Consider the following 20,032-nt stretch of genomic DNA (forward strand, 5'->3'; position numbering starts at 1 on the left):
AATTCAATATCCGCACCAGTGCTATACACGGCTGATGTAACACGTTGCCCCTTGGCACTGACAGACAAGGACAGGCGGTTGGAAACTACCACAGCCCTGTCGATCTCTGGAATGTCTTCTCTCATTGTCAGCTTATATAACACGATTGTAGTGCCAACAGCTTCGAGTGACCAACCCTGGATCCGTTGGCCTGCTGCTGCTATGTCAGACAACTCGCTGAAGAGCTGTGTGTTGTTCTCCAGCGTAAGACTGTTTTCACTGCCACCACTGCTTTCGTAAGAGACGCCGAAGTCCGGTGTCGCAGCTTCTTGGTCATTGTCCTTTTGATCTTTTTTACGCTTAGGCTGAGGCGGTGCACGCACGGTTGGGGCCTTGCGTTTTCGCGCTGGCTTGGACAAGTACTTCGGGCAATTTGGAAAAATGCGCGGCACAGCATCTTCATTAAGAGCCCACTTACCACGCGGAATGAGAACTACGTCACCATGAACGTGGTGCACGTAGTCCTTCGCAATATCTTCCTCTCGGAAGTGAAGGTCACAAACAGCGCAAGAGCTTGTCAGTTCCTTATCCAATCTCGGTATAGCCCGTCGCCACAGTTGAAGGCGCACCTCGTCAGCGGGAGGCTTGAAAAAATGTCTCTTTTCGGCCGCGGATTTCGTCGAATCGTACCCACTTCGGCAACCAGTCACAAAGCAGCGAGGCATGTTTTCTCACATTCAAGAACCGTCACATGACACATGTGAGCTGTGTAGCTCACAGGGATATCGATGACTGAGTTGAAGACATTAAAAAACACCCGGCACCATGCAGATCACGCCAACGCTGACAGCGTCGGCGCCACGCCGGGCACCACGTTGATCGCTACTGTAGTAAGTTGCAGCCAGAGCACACACTACGCGAGTTACGTCGATATAAATCTCGCTGGGACTCAGTGACAGCGATGACTACGAAGCACACTTGAAAGCAACAAAGCAGCACCCGGCATAAGAACACACCTGCAGTAACTCCGCCGGCGTGGGTCCGGGCACCTACGTGCTCCGCACTCCGCACGACCCTCAGACCGGTCAAAAAGCCGCAAGCGCGCCCCCTCTCGGCGGTACAGGGAAGGGTGACACTCGCGGCGCCGCAGTTTGCAAACTGAAAAAAAGTATCTAGTAACGTTGGTCTTGCGTACGTTGGCCGGCGTCCGCAGCGCGTCTGATGATGATTGTGGCATGATGCCCCTAGGGATTGGCCAACCAAACAATCCATCACGAGATAGCTTCGCGTTCAACCACCATCGTCATCTTCCCGTAGGGGAACCGCTGAAGAAGAAGAAGAAGGAGAAGAAGACAAAGCTGCGAAGAGGAGGGCTGCGTGAGTTTTGGCTACCGTTATCCTCCTCGGCCGGCGCATCTTCCCGATATGAAGCCGGTCGAAGAGTGGCTCATCGCGCCTCGACTCCCCTTCATGAGCATCAGGCGGCTGACTCGAGGCAACGGGCAGTTTGGAATCAAGGGACAGACGGTGAACGTGCCCATCGACGTATCGAAGGTTGTGCGGTGCCTTCCTCGCATGGTACCCGAGGACGTTGCGTTCGACGTTCACATCAAGCGGAGGCAACGTACAAGCGCGGAGGCAACGTACAAGCGGAGGCAACGTACAAGCGCGGGTTGGTGAAGCGCGGCAACATCCTGGCTTGGCTCAAGCACCTGGAACACACCCCGCTGTATCGCGCCATCAACGTTCGGGTCGATTGGAGTCGGCTCGATCACTTCGATGACGGCGGCGAACGAGAGGAACCGCAGGAAGACGACGTCGATGATGCTGACGGTGAGTTCGAAACGATTCCCGACGACTTTGACGTGAACGATCCTCTGCAGTTGGCGGTTGCGCTCAACGCGGTCTCGAAGACGCTTCTCTATAACGAAGCGGAAATGACGGGTGTGGGAAAAGAAAAAAATAAATGATTACGCTCACACTCTCGCCTCTCTCTTCGCCATTAATCGCATCACACTCATCGGTGCAGCCAATGCATTTCTATCCTCACAATCCCCCTCGGGGAGGTGCGGGGGAATTTTTTTTCTTGCGTCATGTTTGACGGTGTGGCGCAGGGAGTCGCCGAAGACGCTTTGGCAATGCGCCCCAATAGAGAGCAGCTAAATAGTAAGGAGCGCGCCCCGCCTGTTGTGAAGTTCCAGTACATGCAGAGATGAGAAAAGGATGCCTGCACACACCCTAAAAATTCCCACTCGGAAGTTTCTGCTACATTTTCGAATACGCTTCGAGCCACGTCGACTGCAATGTTGCCACTATTACGGCACTTCTTAATTCGCCTATCTCTCTAGTGCCACCCACGTGCACATGCAGTAGATATGCTACTATAAGCAGCCCACATCATATTGCCACGGCTACGCTCTGACAATTGAAAACCCTCGGGTCAAGAGTCGCGCAGTAATATTAGCAGAAACGGAGCGTATATGGGTTCCAGGGGTCACGAAAGACGTAAGCCAGTCCTGCTTTTATTCGAAACCTAAACTAACTTGAATAAGTCCCTGCTTACTTATTTGATCCATATGGTAAGCCGTGCTGGAGCACATTATTTTATATTGTAACGTGGTGGCAGGGCTCGGTTATGGCTTGATGTAAAGAGTTCTTCACTATTATGTAAATACCTCGCTTCATCGCTACGTCGCTACATGGTTCGTTTCATCTCCGGCCACATTACATTTGGTGGAGTGTGCGGGTTCGGCATTCCCATCCTGGCCCCAGCATCGCATCGCATCGGCGTGGACGCAGCCGCCAAAGACAATGAAGCCGCGCTGGGCCGCCACCACTCAGTCAAGACCAGAAGACGACGATCTCCCCCGCCCCGTGTTCCCCAGCCCGAAAGACCCGAATGAAGACCAGACGAAATGAGCCGTGCCCAGACAAGCCAAAGATGTGTTCCCCCCCTTTACCGTCCGACGTGGCTCGAGGACGTTTGGTAATTCGCCGCGGTTGAAGCCATTCCTGTTGCTGGGCCAGGCATCATCAACGCCGTCATCGTCATCTGTGGCGGCAAGCGATTCGTCACTGCATTTTTCATCCCAGCACTCATCCTCCTTCAATCGGCCATTTGCAACGGCGTCGACCGGGACGGTCGTCATAGACCGGGGAGGTGATGTCACGGGACGGGACAATCCCCGTTGGGCGATGGCCCCCCGACCAAGGATGACGACTAAGAAGAGCTGTGTGTGCGGCGCAGCCAGCCCGGGCTCGGTTATGGCTTGATGTGAATAGTTCTTCACCATCAATACATCGCTTCATCGCTACATCGCTACATGGTTCGTGTCATCTGCGGCCCCACGTTACAATATTATAGCGTCACCCCATCATGATTTAGAGGTACAACTACGAGAATGGGGTCACTGATGACAGTCGCGATCGTCTAACCAATATTGCTGCAGCCGTAACAGATTGACGCAGGCTGTAATTATAAGGCATGCGAAATGCTATTTTGGGCGCAGTAAAATCAAGGCCGTTAGGCCGGAAACACCTTCCTCAGCTTTCTCTTCTACCTGGCCGGATGCACCTCTGCCAACGCCATGCATCCGTTCTCCCTCTCACTTACCTTACACGCGTGACTGGAAGATGGCCAATGTAACAGCATGACACGACACAGCAGTATAGGGATTCGCGGATAACCCGGTAACAGTATCATCGGCGTGGCCCACTTCTGTCAACCCCGGGCATGTCGCTCTTCCGTTACGCTGTGCCCCAGTTTTCAGCGTACAAACGTTCAACGCTAAAAATGCAAAGTGAAACCAATGGCGCGTGCGTGTTACATCGCGGTGAGCGGGAAAAAACGCGCGAGGCCAATGCACTGACCGCTGGCTAGGAAGGCCCGTGCAATCTCGCGAGCCACCTGGAAGCCAAACCTCGCGGCATCGATGGGCCTGCGGATAAGAAGGGCGCACATTACGACCTAATGAAATCAAGAGAAAATGAGGCTAATCAATGCAACATTTTCTACTTCCCCATCGTAGCAACAAGTGTTAAAACTTTATTCTATGGAGGACAAAGAAATGAGTGCGGGCAATGGCAGAAGAGGATGATGAATAATGATGGCGGCCGTCTTCAGTGTGTACTAACATGTAATTACAGTTCTTTTCTGTTAACGAAGGCGTTGTAGTGGCGAAAAAGTGGTGCCGAATTACTACGGGACCAGCTAAGGACGGCATGTACTCGACAGTAGAAAGCAATGCCTGCAAATAACTGAAACCGCTTTTAGCACAACCGAACAACGACCGGGACCTACTAAAGATCAGCTGCTCATGAAGCGCACCGTTCTAAGCAGTACTATAATGAGACTGATCGACGAAACGAGCGCTGCCAATCTGAGAATGATGAAGAACGTTGGCGGCCAGCAGGCATGTTCTGTGTGTATTCTGTTGTAAATAACGTTTTTTTTTCATTAACGAACTCGTTGTAGTCGAGACGAGACGTGCAACGAAAAAGAAACTTTGTGTTGTGCAGTGACCTCTCACAACAAAAGTGGTTATTTAGTTTCAGTAATGGCATCTACATGGTTGCCATTCTATGAAATTATTTATTTTGTTTGTTTGTTTCGACATTGCTGGCATTTTGTTGACGTTGTACTTTTCGCCAACAAAATCCTTTATCAGATCTCCATCCTCAAATTTAGCGGCATCGATCTTCGCATCGACTGGTCGCCTGGACACGGAGGGTCATCACAGGGAAAGTAGGCAGCCCACTGGGCTGCACGGGAGGGTATAACCTCTATGCCTCCGCTGCTACCCGCCTTCTGAGTCATTACCGCCAGCTATACAGCTTCTACAGTACAAAAAAAAAGAAAACAAAACGCCTCAAGGCCCTTACTCCCGCCCGCCGTCCGCTCTGCCCCCGCTCCCAAGAGCAGCCGGAGTTTTCATAAAGAAATATTTTGCCAATGCTAGCTTGACCCCTGAGACACTCCGTAAACGGTACACCCAATTTGCCTTCTCCATGTCCGTTCTGCGCCTCCCTCGCACCTGCCAGTCTACAGCGTGCACCTAATTTGGCACTGCCCGAAAATCGCGCGCTACAGCACCTGCAAGCCTCCTCCAAATGCGTCCTCCTCATACATCATACACTGTTCACTGTTCACAGTTCATATACGCTGACTTTAATTGTGCACTACTCTCGAGAAAGTGATATAGCGCGAGTAGTTTAGATCCGTGAACCTGATCTTCTCACCCCACGCAGCCTCTACCGCCTTCTGAAAGCGCCAACCAGTTTCGGTTTGAACTGTCCGTTTTCAAGGTGTCCCAAACCACAAACACCCCACCTTCATCATCTGCAAGCACTGTTAACAATGACGAAGTGCACAAATAAGACCGCTAATTAGGTCCGCGATGATTGCTTTTACGAGGGGAGCAGAAAAAAGCAGACTACGACCGAGGAAAACGCAGGGTGCCGCTTTCACAGCAGCCGAAACTATATAAACAAGCCTATGATCGAGAAAAAAACTAGGAATATGTTGTAGAGTTGGTAGACTGCACTCAGTACAGCGACATATTTTCTTGATGCAAAGCGCCCAGCAAAAGGATGTAAGCAAGGGGTGCTGACACAGCATCGACTGCCAACAGCGCTGCGCGTGCGGGCTACCAACAGTTAATAGTCAGCGCACTGTGTCTGCCCCTCCATTGCGTCCTATCGCTGTGCGCCCTGCATGAAGAATGTCGGAGTAGCACCGAAGTGTCCCCCAATGAACACTCGCAAAAAGCGCCATGCTGTTTGGAGGTGGTCGTTCCGTGTTTATACCAGAGGTGTTCCGCTGTAACAAATTTTGCGAGTAGATGAAACCCACTACTCAAGAAAGGCTCGGTGGTTCTTTATATTTTGTTGCAAGTACTTGAGCCTAGGTTGTCAGAGAGAGACTCCGATAGAGACTGCGGATGCGGGAGATTCTACCTTGTCATTCAGGCCCAAGCGATCTCGCAAAAATTTAGCAATTACGAGAAGAGGTTAAAAGCGTGAAGAACAGTGACGGCTATCCTTGCATGCCTTTTCGTGCACAGCTTAAGACTAGGGGATTCTTTAAACAGAGTCATTTCTTTCCATGTAATTTTATTATTTTGGGAATACAGCGTGGTTCTTGTTCAAGCTTGCCTATTTTAGTGAACGGCACCTCGGTGAAACAGAAGTTCCCTTAACCTGCCGTTACGATGGTGATGGATTGGTTTAAGTGAACCGGCTGTTACTCAAAACTAGTCTTCAGCTTAAGGTTTTTTCGTAGCCAGTACAATAAATCACTGAAGCATTTTCCCCATCAATGCGCACGTTCGTCTTGTAAGTATGGGAGGTTCCCGTTTGAACCCATTCCCATTTCACCCTTCCCACTTGTTTCGTCCCGTTTCAACCCGGTGCAACACGACCTTCCCGTTTCGCCCTTTCCCACTTGGCCTGTTCCCGTTTGAACCCATTTCCACTTCAACCTTCCCGTTTGTTCCTTCCCATTTCAACCCGGGGCGAAAGAACCTTCCCGTTTCGTATTTTTCTATTTAGCCTGTTCCCGGAATAACGCACCGAGTTTATGAAACGTTATAAAAAACATTTTCATATTGTTTTTCATTTATTTCCGTTTGTTTACAGCCGCTGCGATAGCATGCTCAGTACATCCAGAGTCCTTGACTGCTTTCCAAACCTGGGCTTCACTTTTTGAATCTAGAGATGACGACATTTGGTTACAATTCGTCATACCAATTAACAAATATTTTAAATTAACAAAACCTAACAAGCAAATATAACAATTAACAAATTAATAAACAAATCTTTTAAATTAACAAACAAGTCTTTTATATAGACAAACCAAAAAATGATAAAATCAAAAAGCCCAGAAAAGCGCCGCGGAAGCACAAATAAAAAATTCTGTAAATAAATAAAAAATTGCAAAAACACCCTCACTTTGAAAGAAATCGTATTTGGCGGACTAACACATTTAATCGTTATAATAGCGCAAATGTACATCAATGTCGAAAAGAAACAGATGAAAACTATAAAAGATAAACGATGTATAAAAATAAAGTAACCCTATGTATCTGGATACATATGCCATCGAATAAGTCACACATATATTAAAAAAATATGGAATAAGTCACAGAAATTGCCGCCCGGTGCTGCTAAATAACCTGCAAACAGAACCTGCCACCGCTGAACCTACAAAGAGCCTAAGAGTATAGGAACGCTGTTTCAGCTGCGGCTGCGGGAAGTTGGAGACCAATTTACAGCGGACCCCTCCCGGCACGCTGCCTGTCATAGTGAAATGGCAGAAAACAGCTTAAAGCAACAGAAATCTCACTTTTAACATGAAGGCAAAGGACGGTGGAGCATAAAACACGGACAGGGACACATGGAAACAACGGACCCAGGATTTTTCCCGACTGTTATGCTCTACCGACCTTCGTTTGGGCGTTCAAACTGAACGTTTCAGTGAATATGAACCAACTCGCCCTATCCCAAGTAATACTAAAGCTTAAAGCAGCCCCACAGATATCAAGCGAACCTTATTGAGCAACTCGAAAACGTAAAAGGTAATGTTTGCAAGAAGACTACTTGTTAAGGCTACTACTGGTTATTGGTTAACTGGCTTCATTAAACGATGGCACGGCCAAACCAGAGCTTCTATAAAGTATTATGAGTGCACGCAACGTATAAGGGGTGATATCAAAATTTATCGCCATCACAAGAATATACGATGACGAAGATGGCGTTAAACAGTACTTACGGATGAATATTAGTGTAGTACAGAGGACTTTGTAGTATTCCGAAAGGTATTGCTGCACAAGAAAAAGTCCAAACGTTGTGAATATCACAAACCCAACCACGGGAACTAAGTGTACAATCATGTAAAGTGGAAACATATTTTTAACGAACAATAACGGGAACTACAGCCAATTTATCGAAAGCTGCAAAAGCCCTTTCTCGGTGTCATGCCATACTTCCAGGTAACATTAAGAATCACATAAGTTATAATTCGCAATTTTAATCTCACATTGTATTTTACCCTCTCGTTTAGGGTATCGCATCACCGACTCCGATGAATGGCATTGCACGCCTGCAAAACAAAGCGATTTGTATCGTTGAGAGCGGAGAAGGCACTCACTGAAAACCGCTATTTATTGGGTTGAAATTTCGCCCGTCCCCATTATGCCACAGCCTAACATTGCTTAATTAATCACAGCTAACATCTCGCTCCAGTCTACATTTCTCATCAAAATGTCAGCTTTGGAAGAAATCATACCGGCTGCCAAACTTGACAATCAGGAAAGTGGCTTATTTTTGAAACTTGTCCAAACTACGGTCAACAATGTTAACACACAAACTGCACGAACTGCAGTCTTCTCGCTCGAGTCGCGTCGCCAGTGTCTGACGAAGTGGTCGCGTGATCAGTGAACGCTCGGCGGCGCGCGCTGCCCTGCCGTTATCTCGCAGCGCGTAGGCGCCTCCGCGCATATTGTTGTCAATCGTGTTTGAACATCCCGCAAAAATGTCACGTGGTTCGAATGAGCCACGCGATGAGGACGACGACGAATGGCCCGAAGGACCGATGAACCTGCAGGACGCAGCGCGTGCTGAGCTTCTGCAGATTTTATGAAATTGAAAGATCAAGATTCTTGCTTTCGTAGATGCCTGGTTTTGCATTTCCTTTCTCGGGCGCCACTAGACACCGAGGGAGGTTTTCACACACGTGCCTGGCGCGGGCTCGGCATACTGTCCTCCACTTCACGCTTTCGGAGGAGCGTCTCCCGCTGCCTCGGCTAAACCCCCCCCCCCCCCCCATGCTACAATTTCGCGACACTCATCGCCTCCGTGTTCTTTCAGTCTGGTCTTCCCATCGCTCGCTTGTTTCGCAGCCCTCTATACAAGGCTCTGGCTCGGTTACGACGCCGCTGCTAGACCGGCGGCCACCAAAGTGCTGCACACCAAAACAGTCAAAGGGAATTTATGGCTTACAAGAATTCATTTGAAGGCAAAGAACATATGTGACCCGTTACGTTGTTTCAATGTTCAACCGTGCGTGAAAGAAAGCTGTATTGGACCATGTTAGCACGGGCGTAGAATGGTGTCACATTAAGAGCACAATAGTGACGTGTCCAAGAAGGCCTGGAGCACGGTAAGCACATACCCTTTGAAAGCTTGAAGACGAGCAGACGATAGATAAAAAAGGTTTAGCGATTCATTGCACCGCCGCGACGAAGGTGTTTATAGGTTAAAAGATGGTAAGGCCGAAATAGTGGAAAAAGCAGACTCGCATTATAAGCAGATGAATCTAATATCCTTCTTCTGTACGTACTAATGTTGGTTGATTTCGCAGTTATCGTAGGGGCTCCATACAGGTGACGCGTACTGGGTGGATGACGCGCACGGGGTGGATAATGGCCTTGTGCACAGCAAGTTTGGTGTCACTTGGGGGCGCAGATAACGCACGCCAGAAATAACCAAGGTTGTTAAAAGATTTTGCAGAAATGTAATCAAAATGATTGGACCAGGGCAGGCTATCTGCCACCGAGGTGAACTCCTGCCGGGAGAATTCATTAAATCCGTAGCAGTAATCTGAAGGTGCTCAGTTGCTAGTGAACGACAGAAACACACTTTTGTAACGGTTAATATTCGTTCGCCAGGAATGGCACCAGCTGCACAACGACCTAAATGAATCACTGGGAATAATGTGGTCATCGGGAGATCAATTATTACTTGATATCATACACAATGATGGGCATACATGCGAACCATATGTGGGAAACCGTTGATAAAAAGCAAACAAAAGGCCCAATGATTGAGCCCCTTGATACACCGGAAGATATTTTGGCAGCCGAAAAAGCAGCGGAATCAAAATACCCATATTGAGACCGGTACGAAATCAAGCGATAAAGCAGTCAACTGTGGGGTTATTAAGGCTCTTTAATTTGAACAAAATTTTACAGTGAATGAAACCGTCCAAAGCTCTTAAAGGTCGATGAAGATAGCATCGATTTAATATCCTGCGTAAATGTTCATACAGCTAACAGGAAAAGTACTGATCCCGCGTCGAACAAGTGTTGAAAATTCGACAGAATGTTAGAGAGAGAGAGAGAGAGAGAGAGAATGCATTTATTGGTAAAAGCGAGGTTAGCCGAGCCATATCGCTTAGCATGCTACCCCATATGAAGGAACGAAAACATGAGAGTATGTGAACTGAAATAAATAAATAAATAAATAAATAAATAAATAAATAAATAAATAAATAAATAAATAAATAAATAAATAAATAAATAAATAAATAAATAAATAAATAAATAAATAAATAAATAAATAAATAAATAAATAAATAAATAAATAAATAACGAGGTAATTCACACGAGTGTTCAAACACATACACAGAGTTTGGAAGTTAAGTTCATCACAGCACTTGTTCCAGGCCAGTACTACGCAAGAACACCAGCAGAGCTTTGGTAGCCCGTACGGCCTGGCGTGGGTCCGACCAAGGGCCCATAACTGTCCTTAGTTCAAGGCCTGCATGGTGTGGTATACACAGAGATGTTTGGAGAGTCTGCCTTGGCACTGTGAAGTTTGGACAGGTACAGATGACATGTTTGATGTCTTCTGTTACATGGCGTGTTGGACAGAGTGGTGAAATGTCCTGTTGGAATTTTGCAGAGGAAATGCCGTGTGTACGCCACGTTGAGACGAAGGCGGTGCACTACCGCTTCCTCACGCTTGCTGAGTCCAGGCGGCATTTTGAAGCTGCATTTAGGGTCAATGGTATGCAGAGGCCTGTACTGACGATTCTTGTCGGTCCAAATGCACCGCTGTGATCTCCAGGCAATGGAATGAGCGAGGGTTGCCGCATCCTTCCTTGTAAAAGGAACGGGCAGCGGTGGAACACAGAGGCTGTGGGCCGAAGAGGCTGCAGTATCAGCTGCAACATTTCCGGCGCCTCCGCAGTCAGCAGGGAGCCATTGCAGTTCGACGCTGTGTCGCTGTTGTGTTGCTTGGAGGTGCAGATGATGTATATCCCATGTCATCTGATCTTTCGGCAGCTATCTTAAGTATACTAGAGCAGAATGGGAATCAGTGAAAAAAGCTCATTTAGTGGGTGGCTGCTTTAGGATGTAGTGAAAAGCAGCCTGCAGCCCAGCGAGCTCGGTAGCCATCGTTGACGTCTTGCGGCTAAATGGGACGCTAATGGTGGTTCGCGACGAGGAAATCCAAATCCCAATCGCCGAAGAGGTACCCGTCACTGATCCATCCGTGTACACATGCGTATGGGCTCTATAGTAAGTATTAATGAGCTCCAAGGCAAAAAATTTCAAAGCTGGGGCCGGCATGCGTGCTTTTCGCTTGAAGCCAGGAACAGTGGTCGTGATCTTCATGGGAGGGAACATCCGCGGTGGGTGAAGAAAAGGGGCTGGGGCCTGGAAATGTGCTGGTAGGACCTACTGCGCCCTGGACACATAGACCGCTGCTAGTGGGTGCCCACGCTGTCTGGTTACAATGCGCAGTTGCGTTCGACCTAGCTCCAGTGCCTGCAGAGTAGGAAACGGAAGACGTCTACTTTCTGTCATGGTTCCCACAGTGGATGTGGTCTTCTGAACCCCAAGACAGATTCGTAGTATTTTGGCCTGTAGGCCTTCTAGCCCTCTACGGTTCCCTTTGGAGAGTGGAGTCAGTGCTGGGAGGCTGTAGCAGAGGAGTCCTTCACACAGAGCGTCATATAGCCTTAAAAGAGAGCTGACACTGCATCCACCAGCGCTGTTGGAGAGCATACCAATAATGTGCGCAAATGATGCCAGCTTCTCTTTTAAGCTGCCAACCTGTGGTGTCCATGTGAGATGACGGTCAAAAGTGACACCAAGGAATTTGTGGTGATCCACATATGGTATTAGTACGCCAGCGGCCATTGGATACATCCCGTTTAGTGAAGGCCATTGCGGCGCACTTGGCGGGGGATATTTCAAGGCCGCGTATCGCGAAAAACTTCGCAACCGAGTTAATAGCGCGCTGTAGTCTCGCTCGAATCATACGCCGGTTGCGGCCTGAGAACCAAATGCATATATCGTGTGCGTACATTGCGATTTAACCAAAGGGAGGTTAAAAAGAGTTGGGCTCAGGACGGCGCCCTGGGGAACACCGCAGGTAACATTGTGCGATGACGTGTCGCCATGTACTACGCGCATGTAGATGCTTCTGCCGGAGAGGTAATCACAGATCCAATCGTACATGCGTCCCGAAATACCTGCGGACCTCATAGCTGTGCAGATATCTCCAGGGAGCACGCCGATTTTATGTCAATAAAGACTGCGATGGTTAATTGCCGTCGAACCTTTGCCTCCTTAACATGTGTTGCAAGGGAAATCACGTTATCGATGCTGCTCCGACCCTTGCGGAAGCCTGACATCTGCGACGGATATATACCTGTCTCAGTGAGATCCCAGTCCACGCGTTGCAGTACCATCTTCTCCATCAGTTTACCAATGCAGCTGAGGAGCGCAATCGGCCGATACGAGTCAGTGTGCGTGGGCACCTTGCCAGGCTTTAAGACTGGTACAATGCGGGCGCGCTTCCACTCTGGTTCAAGGTGGCCGGTTTCCCAAGAATGGTTAAACACTCAGAGAAGCCACCACTTCGCTTTAGCACCAAGGTGACTCAGAACCACGTAGCTATGCCGTCAGGACCTGGGGAAGAAGCTTTCTGAACTGAGGCCAGGGCGGCCTCGAGTTCCGCCACACAAAAGGGTGTGTCCAGATAAGATGTGTGCGGCGATGGGGGGCTCATTGTTCCTACGGTACTTGTACTAGGTGACCCTTGCGTGGAGGTGATTTTGGCACAGAAGGCTTCAGCTACATCCAGGTCAGTTGTCTTCATTCTCAAAGAAATTGATGTGAAGGTATGTAACTGAGTCCGTGGTGCACGAAGACCACGAACCAGACTCCATATCCTCGTGAGGGGCTTCCTGGGGTCTAATTTGGAGCAAAACGACATCCATTCACGCTTGGCGAGCTTTTCCAAATGTCTCTGAATGAGCTTTTGTGTGGGTCTCGCCGTTCGTACGTCTTCAATCGCTAATGTTTCCCGCGCACGTCTTTCGGCCATTCTGTGGATCGCCCGAAGATTGTCATATTCAGCATCAGCCACAGTATACTCCTTTGGAAGCCTGCCAGTTTTGCTGCACAACCTCCGGGCTTTCGTGATGCTGTCGATAGCGTCATCGTAAGAAGAGAAAGTGTAAGCGCTATCTTCTATTGCGGTGGTGAAACCTTTCCAGTTCACAAATCGAACCGCAGGTTTACGACAACCAGCAGGAAAGCCACCCAGAGTGATGTACGTTGGTATGTGGTCGCTTCCGTGGGACTCAATGTCGACATACCAGCTTGTGGTCGTCAGCAACGCCGCGGAAACCATGGTGACGTCGAGGGCGCTCGACATCCTTCCACGATGATATGTTGGGTCCCCGGCGTTTACTACACTTAAACCAAGGCGGTCAGCAATGTCCAAAAGGCGACGTCCTTTAGCCGTGGTTTTTTTGCTTCCCCACGAAGGGTGGTGCGCATTGAAGTCTCCTGTCAGGATGTGCGGAGGCGGTGTAGCGGGAATAATGTCTTCGAGGCGAGTGGCGTTCAGTGATGCGTTTGGAGGGATGTACGCAGCGATAATGGTGAAAGAGATGCCAGCATGTCGCACTGCGGCTGCTGCGAATTCATTGGATGCGTCAGGTGGCAGGTTGTGTTCGAGTAGGGTAAGGTCGTTACGCACCCCTAGTAAAACCCTCGTCTTTGCTGCTCCACTTGATGACCGCAAAAGTACGTATCCCGATAATCGTACATCTGTGGTTAGTCGCGACTCCGATATGGCGATGAGCGGGAACTGATATTTTTAAACAAAGCGGGGGAAATCTGGAAGCCGCTGTCTAATTCCTCGCGCATTCCATTGGAAGACTGTTGCTTTTTCCCGCATTTGATCCACTGAGGGGTCCCGTATCATAGTCGTTGCCGTTACAGCCATTGTGCGAGGAGAGGGGAGATAAAATCGAGGATCGTCAACACGGCTTTGGCTACTGGTGCGGAAAGAGGCCTGAGAACCAAGTGCAGAGCCTCCACGAGGGTGGAGATTGAAGAAGCGAGGCATCCGGAGCTGCTGGCGGCTGGCGATCCGCGCTGTCCTTTCAGTGTGACACGAGAGTTGGTTCTAGTTGACCGAGCAGCAGGAGTGGGCGTTGGAGCCGGTGTTGATGATGAGGAATTTATTGGTTGAGATTCCGGCGCTTTACGAGGAGCTGGTTGAGGGACACCTGTTGGGTCAGAAGGAGGCACATGTGCAGGCTCCGAAGAGGTAGTGCCTATCCGATCCGGAAGAAGGGCACCGCCTGATTTAGGAGCGGGAACGCCCGTTGTTGCTGGAAGTATTGTGACTGCAGATGCGGTCGCCTCGGGGGTTGCGGTTGTTTTGAATTTTTGTGGCTCCTTGCTATTAAGGGAGGGTAGTGCCGGGAAGTCTTTATCGACGACCATGGAGACGTGTTTGCCTCCCTTCTGCGCACGCCTCCTTGAAGCTTTTTTGCGTCCAGTGATGAGCTGCTCTTCTACGGCAGCTTTGGCAGACTTATAGTCAGTTTTATGAGTGGTCTTGTATGTGTATATTGTTTGTTCGTCACGCCGGGCCCAGCACTTCCCAGACGTCGCTTCGTGTTCTTTCCCGCAGTTGGCGCAATGAAGGTTCTCGGCTTCGCACATGGCACGGTCGTGGCTGCCCCCACATCGAGTGCAGCGCGTTGTAAGCTTGCACACGACTGCCACATGGCCGAAGCGAAGACACTTAGAGCGCTGCCTGGGTGATTCAACGTAGGCATACACACGGTAGCGTGTGTAACCGATAATGACGTGTTCAGGGGTCGATTCAGTAGCAAAGACTATTTGCACGCTTTCGGATGATTTGCCCAGTCTGCGGACCGATTTGACTGGTATTCTTTGACGCAAAGCCTCGAGAATCTCAGGGTCTGAGATGTCCGTGGCTGCACCCAGAATTACGCCAACACCGCATTTGCTTGGGCGTGGTTCGTATGCCGTCACCGGAATCCCCGCAACGCTTGAAATTTTCAGCAAGCGCTCCGTTGCATCAGCATTACGTGTGTCGATGGCCATAAGGTTAAGTCTGTAGTTAGGACGCACTTGCAGCACGCTATAGGGAGCCAGAGATTTCAAACCCTCCTTGACAGATATTGGGTTGAACCTAGCGATGATTTTTAAGGAATCGGTAGACAGAATGCTATTAGGACCAAGGAAGTGTCTAAAGATCATACGCTGAAGGATTGTACACGAACCTGAGATTAAAAAGTCCTACTGTGATTAGACAAGCGGTGCTTATAGCCGGATTCGGGCTGGGGAAGAACTTTAATTTCCACCACGAGAAAACGGCACCAGTGGTAACAGATTTATTATAGGTAACCTCAAGGTAGCCTGCACTCCACAGTGAATAGATAAGTTGAAATGCATTGGAAATGCAGCCAGGACCACTCCATTTTTTGGACGTCTAGATTCAATATAAGGTTAAGGATACCCTCTGCTGTAGTAGTAATATCCCCAAAAGAGAGATGGAGGGACGGTCTGAGAAAGGCGAGACTACATTATCGTCTACTGAAAAATCATAATTAAAAAAACAGCCCTGAAAAGCATTAGAGATGTCAGCTGCTTCACATGACCTTCTCCATTCAGAAGGGAATGAAGATGGCAGATTAGATATGCAAAGAATAGAATGTCAAGATTTTTCGACAAGGTTTGTTTTGTTATATATAATATTATCAATAATGATTAGTCAATTATATAATTAGGACTGGTTATTCAGTTATTGTAATCATCTCCTGTCTCCTAAATGCTCCGTCAAGACTGCCCATTCACCAGTGCTGGAGAGTCAAAATGCTGGCGTTGCGAGAAGTATAGGCCCGAAGCTGTTCGCCTGAGGCGGATTTTTCGCATTAGTAGGCTTATACAAAACGAAAACCAAAAGAACATTTCCAAGCTGTTGGCCGTATGCAACAATTCGGCTTAATCGAGGTAAACTTTAAAGGGACCCTGCAGCACTTACCATCGACTGCTCCAAATGTTTTTTGGGGTAAAGTCTATTGTTCCAGCAATCTCTTTCCGCAAGAATTATGAAAGTATGTTCGCTATCACCGAAACTACTGGCGATGAGAAATCGCGCATAATTGTTATAGCGATAGAACGACGCAAGGAAGACCTGGGCCATGGCTGCCCTTAGCGGGGGCGATGACAGGGGTGCTTTCATGATGATTATGATGAACGGCGCATACCCAGCGGGAGATTTAACATCCTCCCGCGCCCAAGATAATCGATGGTTGAACAATGACTCCGCAATCCTAACATTTTGGTCGAATTCGTCACCTCTTCTGTTTACATCGATGCATGCACCATCGCGCAGCCTTCAGCACACCCTGGTGGCGCCAAGACGCAGCGCATGACAATTAATCTGGGCGAATAGCTCCCTCAAGAGTTTTCAGTCCCATACTTTTGTATATAACTGTAGTAAAGATGGTGTCGGACAATTCTCAAATTTTTGGTGTAGCCGTAGGTTTGGTGTAGCGAGTACGGCGAACTTCCTTAATCAGTATGTTGGCTGCCTCGAGTTTTACTTTCGGTCTTTTCCACTTCTGAGAAGCCTGCGTTCGTGCTGGGTGTGAGAGTACTATGCGGCTACACTGCTTCTTGACCGCATATCGCTGTTTCTTGCCACTGACAAGCAGTGACCAGCAAGGTTTCTTCTGCCGTTTCAATTTCCCTTCGATCAAACGACTGAGATTCGCGCGTGACTGCAAGCTTTTCAACTTCTTCAACGGTAGGAGCTGCTCTGGTCTTAAGAAATTCCAATAAGGATTCACCCTTCATCAAGTCGGGAACAAAGATGCTCTCAAACCCAAACTGCGGAGGCTCTAGCCTTTCTTTCCCGTCCTTAACCTGAGGTTTTTCGTCTTCCATTTGGACAGAAGCAGCCGAGTCGTCCTTGTCTGTTGCACGCGTATCCTCGCGGTCTTGACCCTTGCCTTTTGTTGAGACACTCGACGCTACCTCGGTGTTGGGTCCCACCTGCATGTTCGTGTGTTCAGCCTTTTGGTATGATGCATCCTGCGCTGCGATGACGGCTTGTTCCTGTACGGAGACTTGCGAGACGTTACCAGAAAAGTTGTTGATAGTCTTCTCTTTTTCTGGTGGGAACAAGAATCGCTTCCCCGCGTCGCACCTCGCATTGGATGGATCGTCTTCTTGCACCACCATCATGGAGACGTTATACTTCGACGGACCTCCTGTGCTCACGCTGTCGATGTGAGGAAAGTCCCTTAGTTCACGGGTTGCCGACTCGAAATGGTTCCCAGTCCCTTGCCATTCACGTGTCTCACCGTCACACGTTGCATCGTTGGGGTTAAGGTCGCTGCCCGCGAGCGGATGAGAGAGTCACCTCGATGGGTTGTCGGGAGAACGCTGTTGGTCACAATGGTCAAGGGTCGAGGGACTGCTAGGCCTGCTAGGCGTGGCGTTGGTGGCGCCTCTCATGCAGGATGCCTTTGGGACCTTTAAGACATTGCGGAACCGGTTGAGGGCCAAGGCCTCGAAGTATTCGCGCTCGACTTCCTCATGGTGACGAAGATCGATAATTTTCTGGTCTATCTCGTACATTGGGGCATCTTTGCTCTCAAGCAGATCAATGGTCGCTTGCAACTTGTGTGGGGATGGAGACTGGGCTTTTAGAAGCTTATTCGCTGCCTTGAGCAGTCTTGTAGTAGATATGCGAAAGATACGTTGCAGCCGGTGCAGCTTATCCATTCGACACTTACTGTCGGTCGTCACTGGACGGTCTGGGCCAGCCATGCCACCCTCCGGCTGAGGGCGGGGCTGTTAAGCGGAAACAGTCAAAATCGCGGGGTTCTAGGAACTTCAAGCCGGAGGGGACGTCGGTGGTCTCCTTCGTAGCGTGCGGTCATCCTCCCGGGTTTAACGGCGCCAAGAAATATAGCAGAAGAACGACGCATGGAAGACCTGGGCCATGGCTGCCCTTAGCGGGGACGATAGCTCTGTGGCGGCGCCCCAGCAGCTTGCGTCGTCTGCTGCCGCAAACGGGCACGCTCCAGGAACGATGACGCTGGGGCTGAGCCACGAGTGGCGAGTGCTGACCACGCGCTTGCGGTGCGCGCTGGGCACGAGCGTGGAATAAAGCGGGGACCCCAGTTTGGGTCCACGGCGCTGTAGCGTGCAGACGTGTGTCTTCGCTTCTCTCTGTCGCCGTCGCGACATTGGTGACCCAGACGTTGCAGCGGAGCCACGTACTCAGAATGGACCCTCCCCGCGACGCCAGCGGTCCTTCTGTGTCCTCCGCTGCCTCTTCACCTGGCATCTCCGCCGTCGCTTGCCGTTTGCCCCCCTTCAGCGCTAAGCACCCCGACGTGTGGTTCCTTCAAGCCGAGGCAAGCTTCCGAGTGAGTCACATCACGTCGCAAGAGACCCGCTTCAACCATCTACTACAGTCACTGCCTATTGAGATCGCGGTTGACGTTCGTGACATCCTTGCCAACCCGCCTACCACGAACCCTTACGACACGTTGAAGGCTGCCATCTTGAGCCGCACGAGCCCTTCAGAACGGCAGCGTTTCCAGGGGCTGCTTTCTGCAGAGGAGTTGGGTGACCGTCGACCTTTGCAGCTCCTTCACGAACTGCAAACCCTGCTCGGCGACGCACCTTCTGCCACGGACTCCCGTTTGTTGAAGGAACTTTTCCTGCGACGGCTCCCCTCTTCTGTGCAGATGATCCTCGCGACTGCTTCTGACCTTCCCTTATCCGCGTTGGCCGCGCATGCTGACAAGATAATGGAAGTCACCACGTTGCATCCGCCTTTGTCCACGGTGGTATCCGCTCAATCTTCCGACCATACCACCGTGGCGGCGCCTGCTACTCCTTTGCCCTCACCGCTATCCGACGACCTCGCCGCTCTCAGAGAGCGCATGCAAAACTTGGAGGAGCTTATCGCCTCGGCTGGTTACAGCTCGCCGCCGCCTCGCAACCCTCGAGCTCGCCGGTTTTGCCCTTCTCGCCGTACCCCGTCTCCGCAAGTATTTCGCCAGGAAGGCACAACGCGCCAGCCACCTCAGCCCCCTGATTCATTGTGCTGGTACCATCGCCGCTTCGGTGCAGCGGCGCGACGTTGCACCCGTCCTTGCGGCTGGCCGGGAAACGGGACGGGGGATCGTTAGCGGCGGCGACCGATTCCCAAGCCAGCGACAGTCGCCTCTTCTACATCACAGATGCAACCAGTGGTCAACGTTTCCTAGTTGACACTGGTGCTGAAGTGAGTGTGCTCCCCGCTAATTCCTGTGACCGCACTCAAGCACCACTGTGCCATCTCCAAGCTATTAACAAGTCCAGCATTCCCGTGTACCGAAAAAAATCCCTGATGGTAAACATCGGCCTACGCCGTGCGCTTCGCTGGATTTTCCTCGTGGCCAACGTGAGTCACGCCATTCTAGGAGCCGATTTCCTTTCGCACTTCGGCCTCCTGGTTGACATGGCCCGAAAAAGAATCCTGGACGCCAAAACCGGCCTTTCTGTCATCGGCAAATCGTCTCCAGTCCATCCGTTCGCATTTACGCTTCTTTGTGACCTGCCTTCTCCGTACCGGGAATTGCTGAACGAGTTTCCTTCTCTGACTGCCCCTCCAGACTGGACAAAGCCAGTGAAGCATGACGTCGTTCATCAGATCATCACCACCGGTCCACCTACGCACGCCGTGGCGCGTCGACTGGCTCCAGAGAAACATAAAATTGCGGAACAGGAATTTCACCACATGGTTGAAATCGGCATTGCTCGCCCGTCATCGAGCAACTGGTCCTCGTCGTTACACATGGTCCCGAAGAAATCAGGAGACTGGCGACCCTGTGGTGATTACCGCTCCTTGAACGTGGCCACGGTACCCGACAGGTACCCCCTACCTAATATACAGGACTTCACCAATAACCTCAGTGGATGTACCATCT

The 20,032-nt window shown here is 50.1% G+C and overlaps 1 protein-coding gene across 1 annotated transcript in view; it reads right to left on the reverse strand.

The window, feature by feature from the left end:
- LOC144143471 (neprilysin-21-like) overlaps positions 1–20,032 on the reverse strand; it is a 165,566-nt gene that overhangs the window by 50,679 nt on the left and 94,855 nt on the right. Inside the window, exons 10-11 of the mRNA XM_077675217.1 lie at positions 7,748–7,799; positions 3,850–3,917 (exon numbers count right to left, since the gene is read on the reverse strand). Of these exons, the coding sequence (XP_077531343.1) occupies positions 3,850–3,917; positions 7,748–7,799 (120 nt within the window). The remainder of the gene's footprint in view (positions 1–3,849; positions 3,918–7,747; positions 7,800–20,032) is intronic.

Source organism: Haemaphysalis longicornis, unplaced genomic scaffold, assembly GCF_048455015.1.
Source record: "Haemaphysalis longicornis isolate Haplotype H1 unplaced genomic scaffold, Haemaphysalis longicornis Haplotype H1 scaffold_6, whole genome shotgun sequence".
Classification (NCBI taxonomy): domain Eukaryota; kingdom Metazoa; phylum Arthropoda; class Arachnida; order Ixodida; family Ixodidae; genus Haemaphysalis; species Haemaphysalis longicornis.